Below are 12,569 nucleotides of genomic sequence, written 5' to 3'. Positions count from 1 at the left end.
ACAGGCCATTCTACTGGCTAAAGTAATTCAGGCTATAGTGCCACAGCAGACAGTCTTGGAAGAACCAATCACTGCTTTTCTTTATTTAGGAGTAGAATAAAATCCCAATTGTTTGTGTTGCTTCCCAGTGCTCAGATGGTCATAAGAAGGCTCTTCAGAGGCTGCCATAAAAGCGTGGAAATGAAAAGGGCAAGAAGACTCCATCCCCTCCTATCTGAACACATCTGCATCGGTCTCACCAGCGTTTCCTGAACACGCAGAGCAGACTGGGCCCCTTCCCCTTTCTCTGAACTACTTGAATAGGCCCCATAAGTGCTTTATCCTGGATTCCCAGGATTGGTTTCTAGAAGGGCCCTGCATGCTGGATTTGGAGGTTGTTTTATACTGGAAAAGGGCCTGAGCAGCACAATTCATTTCTGGCTTTTGGAATCTTCAATAATCAGGGTTGTCTGGGTCCAAGATATTGCTTCAGCCTATTACAGAAACAGGGACCCGGTGTGAAACTCAGCTACAGATCCTGTTCAGGTCATCTCCTTCCCCACCAGTGTGGGGGCAGTTAGACCCAAAAGTTTGGCTCAGGTCACTCTGGTTACCGAAGCGTGTTTTGCTGCAGTAGAGCTTGTGGTTTATTTGCATGAAGGTTCCTGCAGCATGAAAGCTGGGGAAGCCAGCTCCGCCCAGAGAGCACACACAGAAACTGCTGCACTAGGAATTAATCTGGGTGGGGTCTGATTAGTTTGCAAAGCTCTCCCTCTGCAGAGGGAAACGACAGGAACATGTAGAACTTCTTGGCTGAACCCTCAAAAACCATGCCAGCATCACCTGGGTAAATTCCCTCCCTCACCCTGACTGGCTCACTCTGCTGCTCCCGAAAATGAATTCAACTACTCTAAGGCACTGCTTTAGATTCAGTGACATCCTGTGCTGTGGGGAGGTGGCTCATAGAATACACATGAGTCACCGTCATTTACACTCTGCTCTATCTCTGTGTTATAAAGGAGAGCCCTAGGTGTGCACATAAAACCACCCTCTTGGGAGTTCTCAGCCTCTCCGCTATTGTCCTTCAGGGCAAAGATTTCAGAGGCAGAGGGAAGCACATAAAGGCAGTGCTGTACCTGGAATGAGCGAGAGTTAAAAGTTTATTAGAGAATGTTTAAAACAAGAGACTTCTTTCCACATTCTCTCTTTCTCCCTCAGCCAGATCTCAGGGCTGTAAGGTCACCCCAGCACAGATGTACAGTCAGGGTAGTGTGAATGGGACATGAGCTGGAGTTGCAGGGACAGCACAGCAGGCCTGGGGGAGAGCTCTGAGGACCTAAGACAGGAACAACAGAGGGACAAGGTGCATTCCCAAGACAGAAATAGCCCAAAGTGCTGTAGGCCAAAACTGAATTTGCGCTGGCAGTAGTTTACCATTATATGCACTGCTGCATCTCAGGATCAAGCTGTGTTAGCAGAACTATTTGGGGCCCAAGACTGTGGTTAGAGGGATGCTCTAAGACCAGAATTCAGTTGCATTGTGCAGCAGGCATCACACCCATCTGTCCTCCATATTGTAATTGGTGTAGTCAGTACTATCAGCCCCTCACTCAAAAGCATGAATAACTACTCCAGTTACTTTTAGAGAGAGAGAGAGAGAGATTGCCACGTTTCAAAGAGGACAGTGAGAAGCTTTGGAGACTGGCAGTGGTTGGTGGGTGTGTGTGTATGTAACACCTGGGCAACCCAGATCAGTGCCGTATCAGCAGCATGTGTACACACAGCATAATAGCTGTTGCAGTCTCCTCCTCTATCTCCTAGGCAGCAACTCACAGACAGGCAAACTGGGTGTGACCTGTTGGGCTGATTATTTGGCCCATGTGAATTTAAAGCTCTAAGCTCTAACTAGTTCCTGCAGTTGTACATGTTTCAGGCACTTCCCCTGTCCAGCAGGGGTTGTTCATGGATTGTTCACTGTGAAAGAATCTTGTGTTATTGAAAAAGCTGCATATCAGTGATGTGTTTCATCATTTCCCTTGTTTCCCTGCATATACTCGAAATGAAAGGCTCTGCCATTTGGATGGCACAGTTCTCTTGACCAGCGATATGCAGGTGTACAGTACAACTTCAGGTCTGCAATCAGAATTCAAAGCTAAATACACCAACCAACTGCTCTGTTTCCTGAGCAAAGGCCAACTTTTACCCCTTGGTATGCTGCCAGTCACAAATAAGTAGTGGGCAAGAGAAGAGGAGCAGATGAGAACAGGGAGCAATGTGTGATCTCTCAATTCCATGCATTTTCTATGGGTACCAACTAGTAACTACCTAACAAAGAAGGGCAGCAACTGTCTTGCTCATCTCAAGGGCATGGTGGTAATTTTTTTTCATTCCTGACTGTCCACCACCTATGCTGACACATCAGCTTGTGTGACACCATTGGGCTCCCCTTCCCAAAACTATGTGCCTGGCCACCAGGATCCCGAGGTGTAGAGGAGCAGCCCCTTTGCACATAAGAACTCCGTGAAGGAATAGCAAGTGACATTTGGAGGAAAACACAGAGCTGATCTGGAACAGCTAGGGTAGCTAATTCTCGCTGCCACTCTTCCCCCGTGCCAGGGCTCAGCGCACACAGTGACCATCTTTGATTTGGGCAGCTAACTCACATAAACTGGGAAAGGAAAAAGCCACTCAGTCCTACTTCTTATTCAACCAGTCGCTCAGACACACAAGTTTGGTTACATTTGCAGGAGAAAATGCTGCCTTCTTGTTTACAATGTCACCTGAAAGTGAGAACAGGCATTCACATGGCACTGTTGTAGCCAGTGTCGCAAGCTATTTACATGCCAGAGGAGCTAAATATTCATATGTCCCTTCATGCTTCAACCACCACTCCCGGGGACATGCCTTCCATGCTGACGACGGGTTCTGCTCAATAATGATCCAAAGCAGAGCAGACCGATGCATGTTCATTTTCAGTATCTGAGTCAAATGTCACCAGCAGAAGGTTGATTTTCTTTTTTGGTGGTTCAAGTTCTGTAGTTTCTGCATCGGAGTGTTGCTCTTTTAAGACTTCTGAAAGCATGTTCCACACCCCGTTCCTCTCGGATTTTGGACGGCACTTCAGATTCTTAAACCTTGGGTCGAGTGCTGTAGCTATCTTTCGAAATCTCACATTGGTACCTTCTTTGCATTTTGTAAAATCTGCAGTGAAAGTGTTCTTAAAATGAACAACATCTGCTGGGTCATCATCGGAGATTGCTATAACATGAAATATATGGCAGAATGCAGGTAAAACAGAGCAGGGGACATACAATTCTCTACCCAGGAGTTCAGTGACAATTTTAATTAACATGTGGTTGTTTTTTTTTTACGAGCGTCATCAGCATGTCTTCTGAAATGGTGGCCAAAGCATGAAGGGGCATACAAATGTTTAGCATAATCTGGCACATAAATACCTTGCAATGCCAGCTACAAAAGTGCCATGCAAATGCCTGTTCTCACATTCTGGTGACATTGTAAATAAGAAGAGGGCAGCATTATCTCCTGTAAATGTAAACAAACTTGTTTGTTTGAGCGATTGGCTGACCAAAAAGTAGGACTGAGTGGACTAGTAGGCTCTGAAGTTTTACATTATTTTGTTTTTGAGTGCAGTTATGTAACCAAAAAAAAAAAAACTACATTTGTAAATTGCACTTTCACTACAAGGAGATTGCACTACAGAACTTGTATGAGGTGAATTGAAAAATACTATTTCCTTTATCATTTTTACAGTGCAAATATTTGTAATAAAAAAAAATACATGCTTTGATTTCAGTTACAATACAGAATACAATATATATGAATGTAGAAAAACATCCAAAATATTTAATAAATTTCAATTGGTATTCTATTGTTTAACAGTGCGATTAAACCTGCGATTAAATGCAATTAATTTTTTTGAGTTAATCGTGAGAGTTAACTGCGATTAATCAACAGCCCTAATCCAGAGCCTTTCACCTCTTGTCACAGGCCTGACTGCAGCCTAGGTCAGTAGCAACTGGAAATCATTGCCATTGCATGGCTGCTGAGCAGTAGGTTATGTCAAATCAATGTGGCGGTTCCACTTCAGTTCCTAGGGAACAGGTGGCCCCTTTGAAAAGCCCAACATCCCAAATGGCTTCTTATTTGGCAGTTTCTAAATCGAGGCCCAGGATTAAATGGGCAGCTACCCTCTTAGCATTAATCACTAGTGAGGAGGTGGCAATGAATGGTATTGAGAAGGCAGGTCAGGAGCTTTTCTTCACCCTCTCTTGCTGTAGAAGAACAAGGGGACACTAAACAAAAGCAAAAGGTGGGGAATTAAAAATTGATAAAAGGGAATACTTTTTCCACACAGTACATAATTCACCTGTGGAACTCACTGCCACAATATCTCACTGACCTCAGCAAGGACTGGCATCACAAGTTAGAATGGTGAGGGTTACAAATAATGCAGAGGTTTGGAAGGGATTTAAGCCCTCTTGCTTCAGGGCACAAACAAGCCTCTAACAAACACAGATTAGGAAGAAATTATTATTGTGGGCAAGATATTTCATAACTTTTTTCTGCAGGGTTTCTTGCACCGTCCTCCAAAGCAGCTTGCACTGGCCACTGTTGGAGACACACCACTGGCGTAACCCAGTTTGGCAGTTCCTATGTTCCATCCAGGGCAGGAGTGAGGCAGAATTGCTGGGTGGTGAAATCTTGCACTGACTCTGCATCCGTTCTGTGGGGAGAAGCTTTGGTCTCTGGGGATCTCAGTTTGGTACCTTTCAGTAGCACTACATTCATTCATTTCTCACTATTTTAAACAGAGACAGGCCAAAAATCCCAAGTAGCAGCAGAGAAGCCGCATGCCCAGGCTTCCTGAAACTTGTGGGCAAACCTCATAGCAACTTCAGATCCAGGCTTGGAACAAGAGGATGAACAAGCCTCCTTAGATGCTAAGAAACATGAAAGTTGGTATCTGTTATGATAAAGTACATAGGGCCCAATCCCGCGACTGGCTCCACACTGAGCCCCACTTACATCAGTGGGGTTCTGCCTGTACGGGGGCTCTCTGCAAGATTAGGTTTGTAGTGCAGTAATTAGGAATAGACCAGGACAGCAGTAGAGGGAGCATGGTCAGCTCACAGGGACTGCACTACATCCTGGATATCTTTACATGCCCACAACAAATGAATACCACAAGCAAAGCGCTCAGCATTTTCCGATTAGATCACAAAGGCAGTAAGTCTGGTGAGTCTCAGCCTAGGTCCTAGTGGTCACAGAGACACAATCTGCCCACAGCCTGGCACTAGTGGCAGCCTCTGTCAGGACTGAGATGCTCTCTGGCTCAACTGGTGAATCTGAACTCAGACATTCTGCTAAGTTCACATGCCCAGGTCTCTTGCGGGCATTAGTGGTGAAAACAGAGTTTGAAGCTGAGTGCTGAAGAACTCTGCCATCCCGCTGGGAAAAACGACTCATGCAGATAAAACTAACAAACGTTTTACCTGGTTACAGGAAATGGAAATAGAGTGAAGATCACAGAAAGCAGCTGCAGGGAGCACCATGATGGTCAGGTCAAGCTGTTGCATACCAGTCTGGAGAGAAGAGGGGCCCCAAGAGAGCAGAAGGCAAGACCAGTGTCAGACTGAACCAGTTCACAAGATGCCAGCTGGGAGCACTCAACTCTGTGTAGGCTTTGTGCACTTCTCAGGCTTGGGCCCTGAGCTCCCCCAGCACGTTTGCTAGCAGAGAAGGCGACATTCCTGGGGATCCCAAGGACGCAGTCCACTCTCCTTGTGTATTAAGAGAGGGGGCGGCACTCCAGATCCAGGACTATGTGATACACATGGGGTGCATACGATTTCACTGGCTCAATGTGCAGAATGTTTGTCCTCCAAGGCCTCCCATGTAGCTGCTGAAGCAGAACCCTGATACGCATTCCCGTGGTCTCTGCCCACCTCTGCCACTCGGCTCTGGTCGCAGCTGCCTGGGTCTCCCTCCCAGAATCCATGATGTCAGCATCTTTTGGGCTCCTGTGGCCCATTTTGTCCTCCTGCCTGTTGGATACAGCTTGTTCTGGACATTGCTGCAGCTGCTGCTCCTCCAAGTGGCCACTATGCAAATGAGCCTTTGCTGGGAAGGACTCCACATTCTGGTGGATGTGGAGAATGCCCCCTGTGCCCTTCCGCAAAAGCTGGCAGGCGATAGGCCAGCCTTCCTCTGAGCTGGGGAGCAGCCCCAGATTCACCCTGTTGGCCACGTCTCGAAGCTCCAGCTGGAAACGACAGGGGGAGGTGAGGAAGAGGTGGATGGGATGGTGAAACGACATACACCACAGAGGGCCCCATGTCAGGATGAGGAAAACACACCAAGCAAGGCATGGAGAAGATCTCTTTCCCTCAGGGGAATATAACAGTATATAAAGGTTGCCACAGCTCTGTCTCTTGCCATCTACCATAGAAAGAGGGTGGATGTAAGTGGGCATTGCTCGCACACTCTTGCTCTGAGTTGGGAGTAATATATAAAGTTTTTGCCAGAACCACGAAGCCCAACCACTGCTCTTGTACCTCCTCAGAGCGCCCCGCCCCCATCCTACCTGAGAATTAACTAGCAGGTCACACGCATCATTGTAGGCCAAGCTCATAGCACATGCTCCTTGCATCCCTCCATTTCCCTCAACAAGCTCCCTGTGTGCCATCTTCCTATTCCTCTCTATTTCAGGGACTCCCTGCAACCCATCCCCACCTCCTCCCCCAAGTCAGGGGTCTCAGTGTGCCCCCCAGGCCCTCCTTCTCCCCATTCCCAGGGCTCCCATTCTCCCCATGCTAGGGACTTGGTGCCTTCCTTCTCCCCACCATTCTCATTTTGTTGTGTCATTCTGATACATTTTGAACTGTATTGGGAGGCTGCACAGAGGTGATCTGAGGATACTGGCTGCCATCAGATGGCTCTTTGATCTACAGACTATTACACTGAGACCGAGAACATTCCCTGAAATTTGAACTGCTTGGCTGCAGCATTCAAAAGTTATTGTGTTACGGTCAGACAGAGAAAGGCCATCAAGACGGATCGAAGGCTCTGTTTCAGGGACCATCTGTGTTTGTGCAGCAGTTATCACGTGGGGGCCCCAGTCCTTGGCTAGGGCTGCTAGGCACTGAGGTAACACAAATAATAATAATAATGAAGTTGAGTGTCGGGCCTGACTTCACTCAGTCAGATATAAATAGCTTGGCCAGAACAACTAGGAAGGATGTAGCGGGGTCTGATAACCAGGGGCAAGTATTTAACATGTGAGAGTTATTTAGGATGGCACATAGGGATGTCTCTAGATCTACAGTTTCCTAAGGGAAGGGTGTGCAGCTCCACTGCTTGGGGCACTGGACACCCTTGGAACACACACCCCAAGCCCTCCAGGAGATGGGACCTATTAGATCCTTTTCATCTCTGCGCTCTAGAACTACCGAGTCTGTCTGACCAGACCTCAGTGCACCAGGTCCGTCTCCTGCAGTTTGCAAACATAACAGAGTCTGCCTCCCCAACACAGACTCTTTAGACCTTTGTTCCCATCCCTTGTACCATGGGGAAGAAGCTTTGCCATATCAGAAAGAGGAGAGGGATGGGGGGAGAAGAGCAGTTTCCTGGGAAAGAAATTCCTGTGACATCTAGAGCCAAGGTTAAAATTCAGAGGCACGTCACCCCCCTTAGGGGGTCTCAGCAGCGTGGGCTGTACCCTTGGAATTCGTTTCCCTAAGACTCCATTGCGGCCCCATAGCTGTGGAAGGGTAGCTCTCTGCTCACCTGCCTGTTATCCCCTTGGTGGATCTGACACCGATCCTGCACGCCATTCAGCTCCAGGTTCTTTCTCAGGGCCTCCACAGCATGGGGGTTCCACTCACAGGCATGGACAAAGGCAGCACCGGCGTGAATCAGGTACGGTACCGTGAAATAGCCAATCCCTGAGGGCACAGGAGACAGATGCTGCTGACAGCACAGTCCAGAGACACCCACAGGTAGGAACAAAGTGTTCAGGCTCAGGGTGAAGGCCTCATTCTCAACAGCAGAGATGAACTAGATTGAGGCTGTGGGCAGAGCTTAGGGGGAGAGGGAGAAGGTTCCAGGGGCTGAAGCTGCTGTTAAGCACACAGCATTGGCTACTGGACAGATACTTTGGCAAGCATGGGGTAGAGGATGCCACTGGATGGATAGTGCTGAGCAAATAATGAACAATGGGATGAACTGAATTCTTGTGATCAACAGGGCAGTGTATTTTTTCTGGGGCTAGGGGTGGTTCCAGACAGGAGGATGGGGAGCAGTAATCCACAGCCCATAGGCTCTGCTCTCAGAGCCCCAGCAAATTCCTCAGAATGGACAGAGCGTAGCATTATTCCCAAAACTCAGAGGAGGAAGCCAGCCCTTTCCCATCGCCCCAAGGACAGTTACCTGCATAAAGATCCACTAGCACTTCCCCAGCACATGGCAGCGACGCCACCCGCAGCTTTTCTGTGATGTTTCCAGGAGAGAACATGCACCTGGTCACATCGAATGTATATCTGGGAAAACACCATAGGCCCAGTGAGAGCCGCCAACAAGGGGCTGGCCAGGAATCCCTTCCCAGGGGCATTTGGGCTCGACAGCCCCTTCCTGCTTCTTCCACCCATGCCCAATCCCCCCCTCTACCTGATTCCATTGTCCACATGCTCCACCCAGCCATCCTGCCCCAGCAATAGGGTCACTGTCGGGGATCGTACTCCATCCGGCGATATTCGCCCTCGTTTGGCTATGCGTCGGGCGCCCAGAGCAGAAGCAACTGTTTCCCAGAGTTCTGGTCCTGGAAGAGAGGCCCAAGCAGGTGGTTAGAGAAGGTTGGTTCAGTGCATCTTGGAAGATAGAGTGACAGGTCCCTCTTACCCAGCTCCTTCCACAAAGCAGCCCTGAATCTGTCCTCGCTCAGCAGGATGAGGTCTCCGTGCCGCTGCCAGGAACGAGGGAGATCATCCTCCAGCTCATCTGACCACCTGCCCCCAGAGGCTGACACTAAATGCTGTAGCTCCCTGCACAGCTTCCAGGCGGGCGACTGGACTCGTGCTGCCTTGGAGGGAATGGGGTTCTGGGAAAGAAACACAAAGAAAAACACTGATGCTGAGATAGGCTCTCTCCCTCCCTGCGCTGTGACAGGATATGTCTGTGGGCGAATCTCCCTCCCACAGCTGCTGTACTGGGTCATTTCCCTTTACCTCCCCCTTCAATCACACTGGCTACATTAACCTGCAACAGACTGAAGGAGCTTCAGGACCCATGGGCCACATCCACCATATCCAGATAATGTCCCTCAAGCTGGAGCAGCCACTGCTCTCTAAATAAAGGCAACGAGTTACCCACCGCACTGGCAGCTCCTGGAGACTGTGATGGGCCTGGGGACCCTGCAAGGAGGCCACAAGCTCCTCCTTTTAAAGCAGAGAGGTTTGTCTGCTTGTTTAATGTGGCAGGAATTTATTCCTTTTGGTGCTGGGCGTTTTCCCAGCCAGCTGTGGGGAAAGCACGTAGTAAACCCTGTGCAGACAGGCATGGAAGAGCAGCTAAAATGGAATATTACTGCCCCCTGCAATCCCATCTCTCACGGCACTAGTGTGAAAGTCTCTGTTCCATCAGTGACCCATGAGGTCCCTGCCAAGGAGCCCCTCAATTGAAACTTAGGAATTCAATCAAACTCTGCTAGGAAGGAGTAGAACTGCCTGACCTCAGGCAGCCCTGTCATTGGTGAACTCAGACAATCCCAGCACATGTTCCAAACCTCACAGGAAAAAGGAACCTGATCCTGAGGTCCCAGGTGCTTCCTGCAAACTGCTGAACAGCCTCATCTCTCACTATCTTCCACAGGAATGGAGCACGCTCAGCAGCTGGCAGGACTGGGCCCTAAATAAAATACCTAGGAACTGAATCAGACTATAAAGTGAAACTTGCCTTCTCTTCTACCTAGCTTCCAGGAGCTCCCTGTCAGTGCCAGGCAAGGCTAAGATAGTCCCAGGGAATTTTAGTCATATTCCCCTTAAGCTCATGGCAGAAGGGGTCAGAAAAGAATTTCACTGTCTTCAAGTGATGTATTGTACAAATGGCTAAGGTACACTATGGAAGGGGTTGGCATGCCAATGACCCATGGGGACACAGCAATTTGCAGAGACAGGATACAGGGCACAAGAGTCTGGTATGGTAAATCCTACCCCGATTCTACTGAGGAAGCCAGTGCTTTGCTGACCTGAACCCACGTCAGTGTGCATGTCTTCTCAGGGGGCAGGCTCTCCCGCAGCTCCTGCAGGTGCTGCTCAGTGAGTTTCTCTCCCAGCACAGGCAATGCCACTGTGCCATCCAGCAGCTTTTGCACACGATGGCAGACATCCAGAACCCTCTCTCTCTCCAAATACTCCCTGCAAGTCCAATGATGTATTCAGGTATTTATTCATCTGTCATTATACACTCTAGGCTTTCTGCAACCTTCTCATGTAAGCCTGATCAAAGCAATGTTCTATACACATTGTTCAATCCTGGTCTAATGAGATCATCATCTCCTGGAGTAACAAACTGCACTGGCCTAGTGTCAGGAGAGCTGAATCTATTCCCAACTCTGTGAATGACTCACTGCGTGACCTCAGGCAAGTCACTGCATCCCTGAGTGTCTCAGTGTCCTCTGTAAAATGGGGATGATACCCACCCACCTTTGTAAAGGCTTTGAGATGACAGTGCTGAATTGATCCAAGCATAATACTGGCAAGTGCTGGCTGTGCAAGCTCTGTATCTCATTTCTGACTTCTCATCACCCTGGCCTTCCTATGAATGGGTAATGGCAATCATTCCAATGTACAGTATGTGCTAATTTTGGGAAGTGGATCAATGCCCATTAAGGACTGGGCTGAGATCCACCAAATGGTCCATCACTTATCAAAGTGAGAATTCCACTGCAGCCCCTAATGCTCTGAAGCTGGGGTTGTATGTTGATACAAGCAGATTATTACTACTAGTAATGTACTAGTCTGGAACAATGAGTTCTGCTCCCACTCAAGGGAGCCCAGATCTACAGGATAGGTTTTTTTGCTCTATTTTGCCATGTTAATGACAATGTGATCAGCTCAATACAGCTACAACAATGTCTTTCAGCTTTCTCCCTCCATCTGCATCTCTATACTGTACCTGAACAGCTGGGCAAACTGTGACTCAGTAATAAGTACAGAGATGGGACTAGAATTCAAATCCTTTGCATTCATCTTGCAAGAACCTAGAAGAGAAGAAAACATCACCACCCAGTTGTCTGGCTTGGCAGTAAGCAAAGCTACTCAACACATGTTTGGCAATTCCAGGGAGCTGCAGCCTGAATGTCTCTCAGCACCCAAAAACTTCTCCCCAAAAGAGTCATTGAAGATGCAAACTGCTGCAACCTGTAGCCCTGATCTCTCTGCTAAGGATGCCAACAACAGGACCGATTGTGATGTGGACACTTATATACTAAGAGATAGATCAAGGGCAACAAACTCATTTCACACAGGCCACCAAACAGCAATCAGATCACGGTGACTTTTGATTACTATTGACTTGGGATGGATTTTTACCTTTATGGAGGCAGAAGTCTCCATATCCCCATTATCAAAGCCTTACATAACACTGCATGCTCTAGGTGTGCACCTCAAAGCTACGTCACAGAAGAACACTATACACCATCAACCCAATCGGTGCTGTGAGTGCAGCTTTATTAACAGGACCTATGCCAGAAATGCCCAGAAGTCTCCCTTTGGAAAAGGGGAGGTGGCAGAGAGAAAAGCTCCCTGCTAGCACTACAGCACCTCTTGTTCTAGATTTCACAGCCAATGTGATAATTGGGCTGCACTTTGATGGATGTGTGGGCAGTGAGGCTGCCACCTCTGTGAGTGTGCTTGAAGGGCAAGGTGAGGATGCTTCATGGCCCTGGAAGTGCTTTGCAGATCAGTGACTAGCCACTCTGTTACAAGTGGGACAATCTGCAGAATCCCAGGAGAGGTGGCAACCCTAGAGGCACATTTCCTGCCTCCCTAGAGCACTGAGAGAGGCAGTGCCAGCAAGATTAAGCAGGAGCAGCCACACCATTTACTTAAAAATCACAGTGCATTCATCACCCTCTGCTCCAACCACCGTACAACATCCTATGCATCTCCCCCAGCACAATCTCCTACCCTGCCCACTGCCACCAGCCCCAAGCTCCCACTTCCTTTCCCCACTGCCACACGTCCCTTGCCTCCCATGTGCCCCTGACTCCCACCCAGCACAATCTCCTACCCTGCCCACTGCCACCAGCCCCAGGCTCCCACCCTCTTTCCCCGCTGCCACACGCCCCCTGCCTCCCATGTGCCCCTGCCTCCCACCCCACTGCCACGCGCCCCCCGCCCCCTCACTGCTTGGCTGCCCCAGCCCTTGGTTCTGGGCTGGACGTGGCTCGCTGCCCCGCGAGGGAGACTCCGAGGCACAGACATGCGCGGAACTAGACGCGCGGGGTTAGTGTTTCTCACCGGAACCGAGCCATCTTTCCTGTGGGCCGGTCGCCTGGTTACGGCGGCAGAGCT

General features: G+C 49.0%; 1 protein-coding gene across 3 annotated transcripts; it reads right to left on the bottom strand.

The window, feature by feature from the left end:
* Positions 1 to 5,471: 5,471 nt before the first annotated feature.
* TRMT12 (tRNA methyltransferase 12 homolog) lies at positions 5,472 to 12,521 on the bottom strand. Of its 3 annotated transcripts, none has more exons than XM_030574304.1 (8): positions 12,516 to 12,521; positions 11,170 to 11,254; positions 10,241 to 10,409; positions 8,896 to 9,094; positions 8,665 to 8,815; positions 8,428 to 8,537; positions 7,786 to 7,943; positions 5,472 to 6,262 (listed from the first exon to the last, which is right to left on the bottom strand). In XM_030574304.1, the coding sequence occupies exons 2-8, from the start codon at positions 11,241 to 11,243 to the stop codon at positions 5,789 to 5,791; spliced, it is 1,335 nt and encodes a 444-aa protein (XP_030430164.1). In that variant the 5' UTR covers positions 11,244 to 11,254; positions 12,516 to 12,521; the 3' UTR covers positions 5,472 to 5,788. The 3 variants fall into 3 exon arrangements, with proteins under 3 accessions (XP_030430164.1, XP_030430163.1, XP_030430162.1); XM_030574303.1 differs by lacking the exon at positions 12,516 to 12,521 and adding an exon at positions 12,402 to 12,482; XM_030574302.1 differs by lacking the exon at positions 12,516 to 12,521 and having other exon boundaries at positions 11,170 to 12,365.
* Positions 12,522 to 12,569: the final 48 nt, after the last annotated feature.

This window comes from Gopherus evgoodei, chromosome 9 (assembly GCF_007399415.2).
Source record: "Gopherus evgoodei ecotype Sinaloan lineage chromosome 9, rGopEvg1_v1.p, whole genome shotgun sequence".
NCBI lineage: Eukaryota > Metazoa > Chordata > Testudines > Testudinidae > Gopherus > Gopherus evgoodei.
Note: the sequence above shows the minus strand (reverse complement) of the source record. Positions and strands in the feature narration are given on the sequence as shown.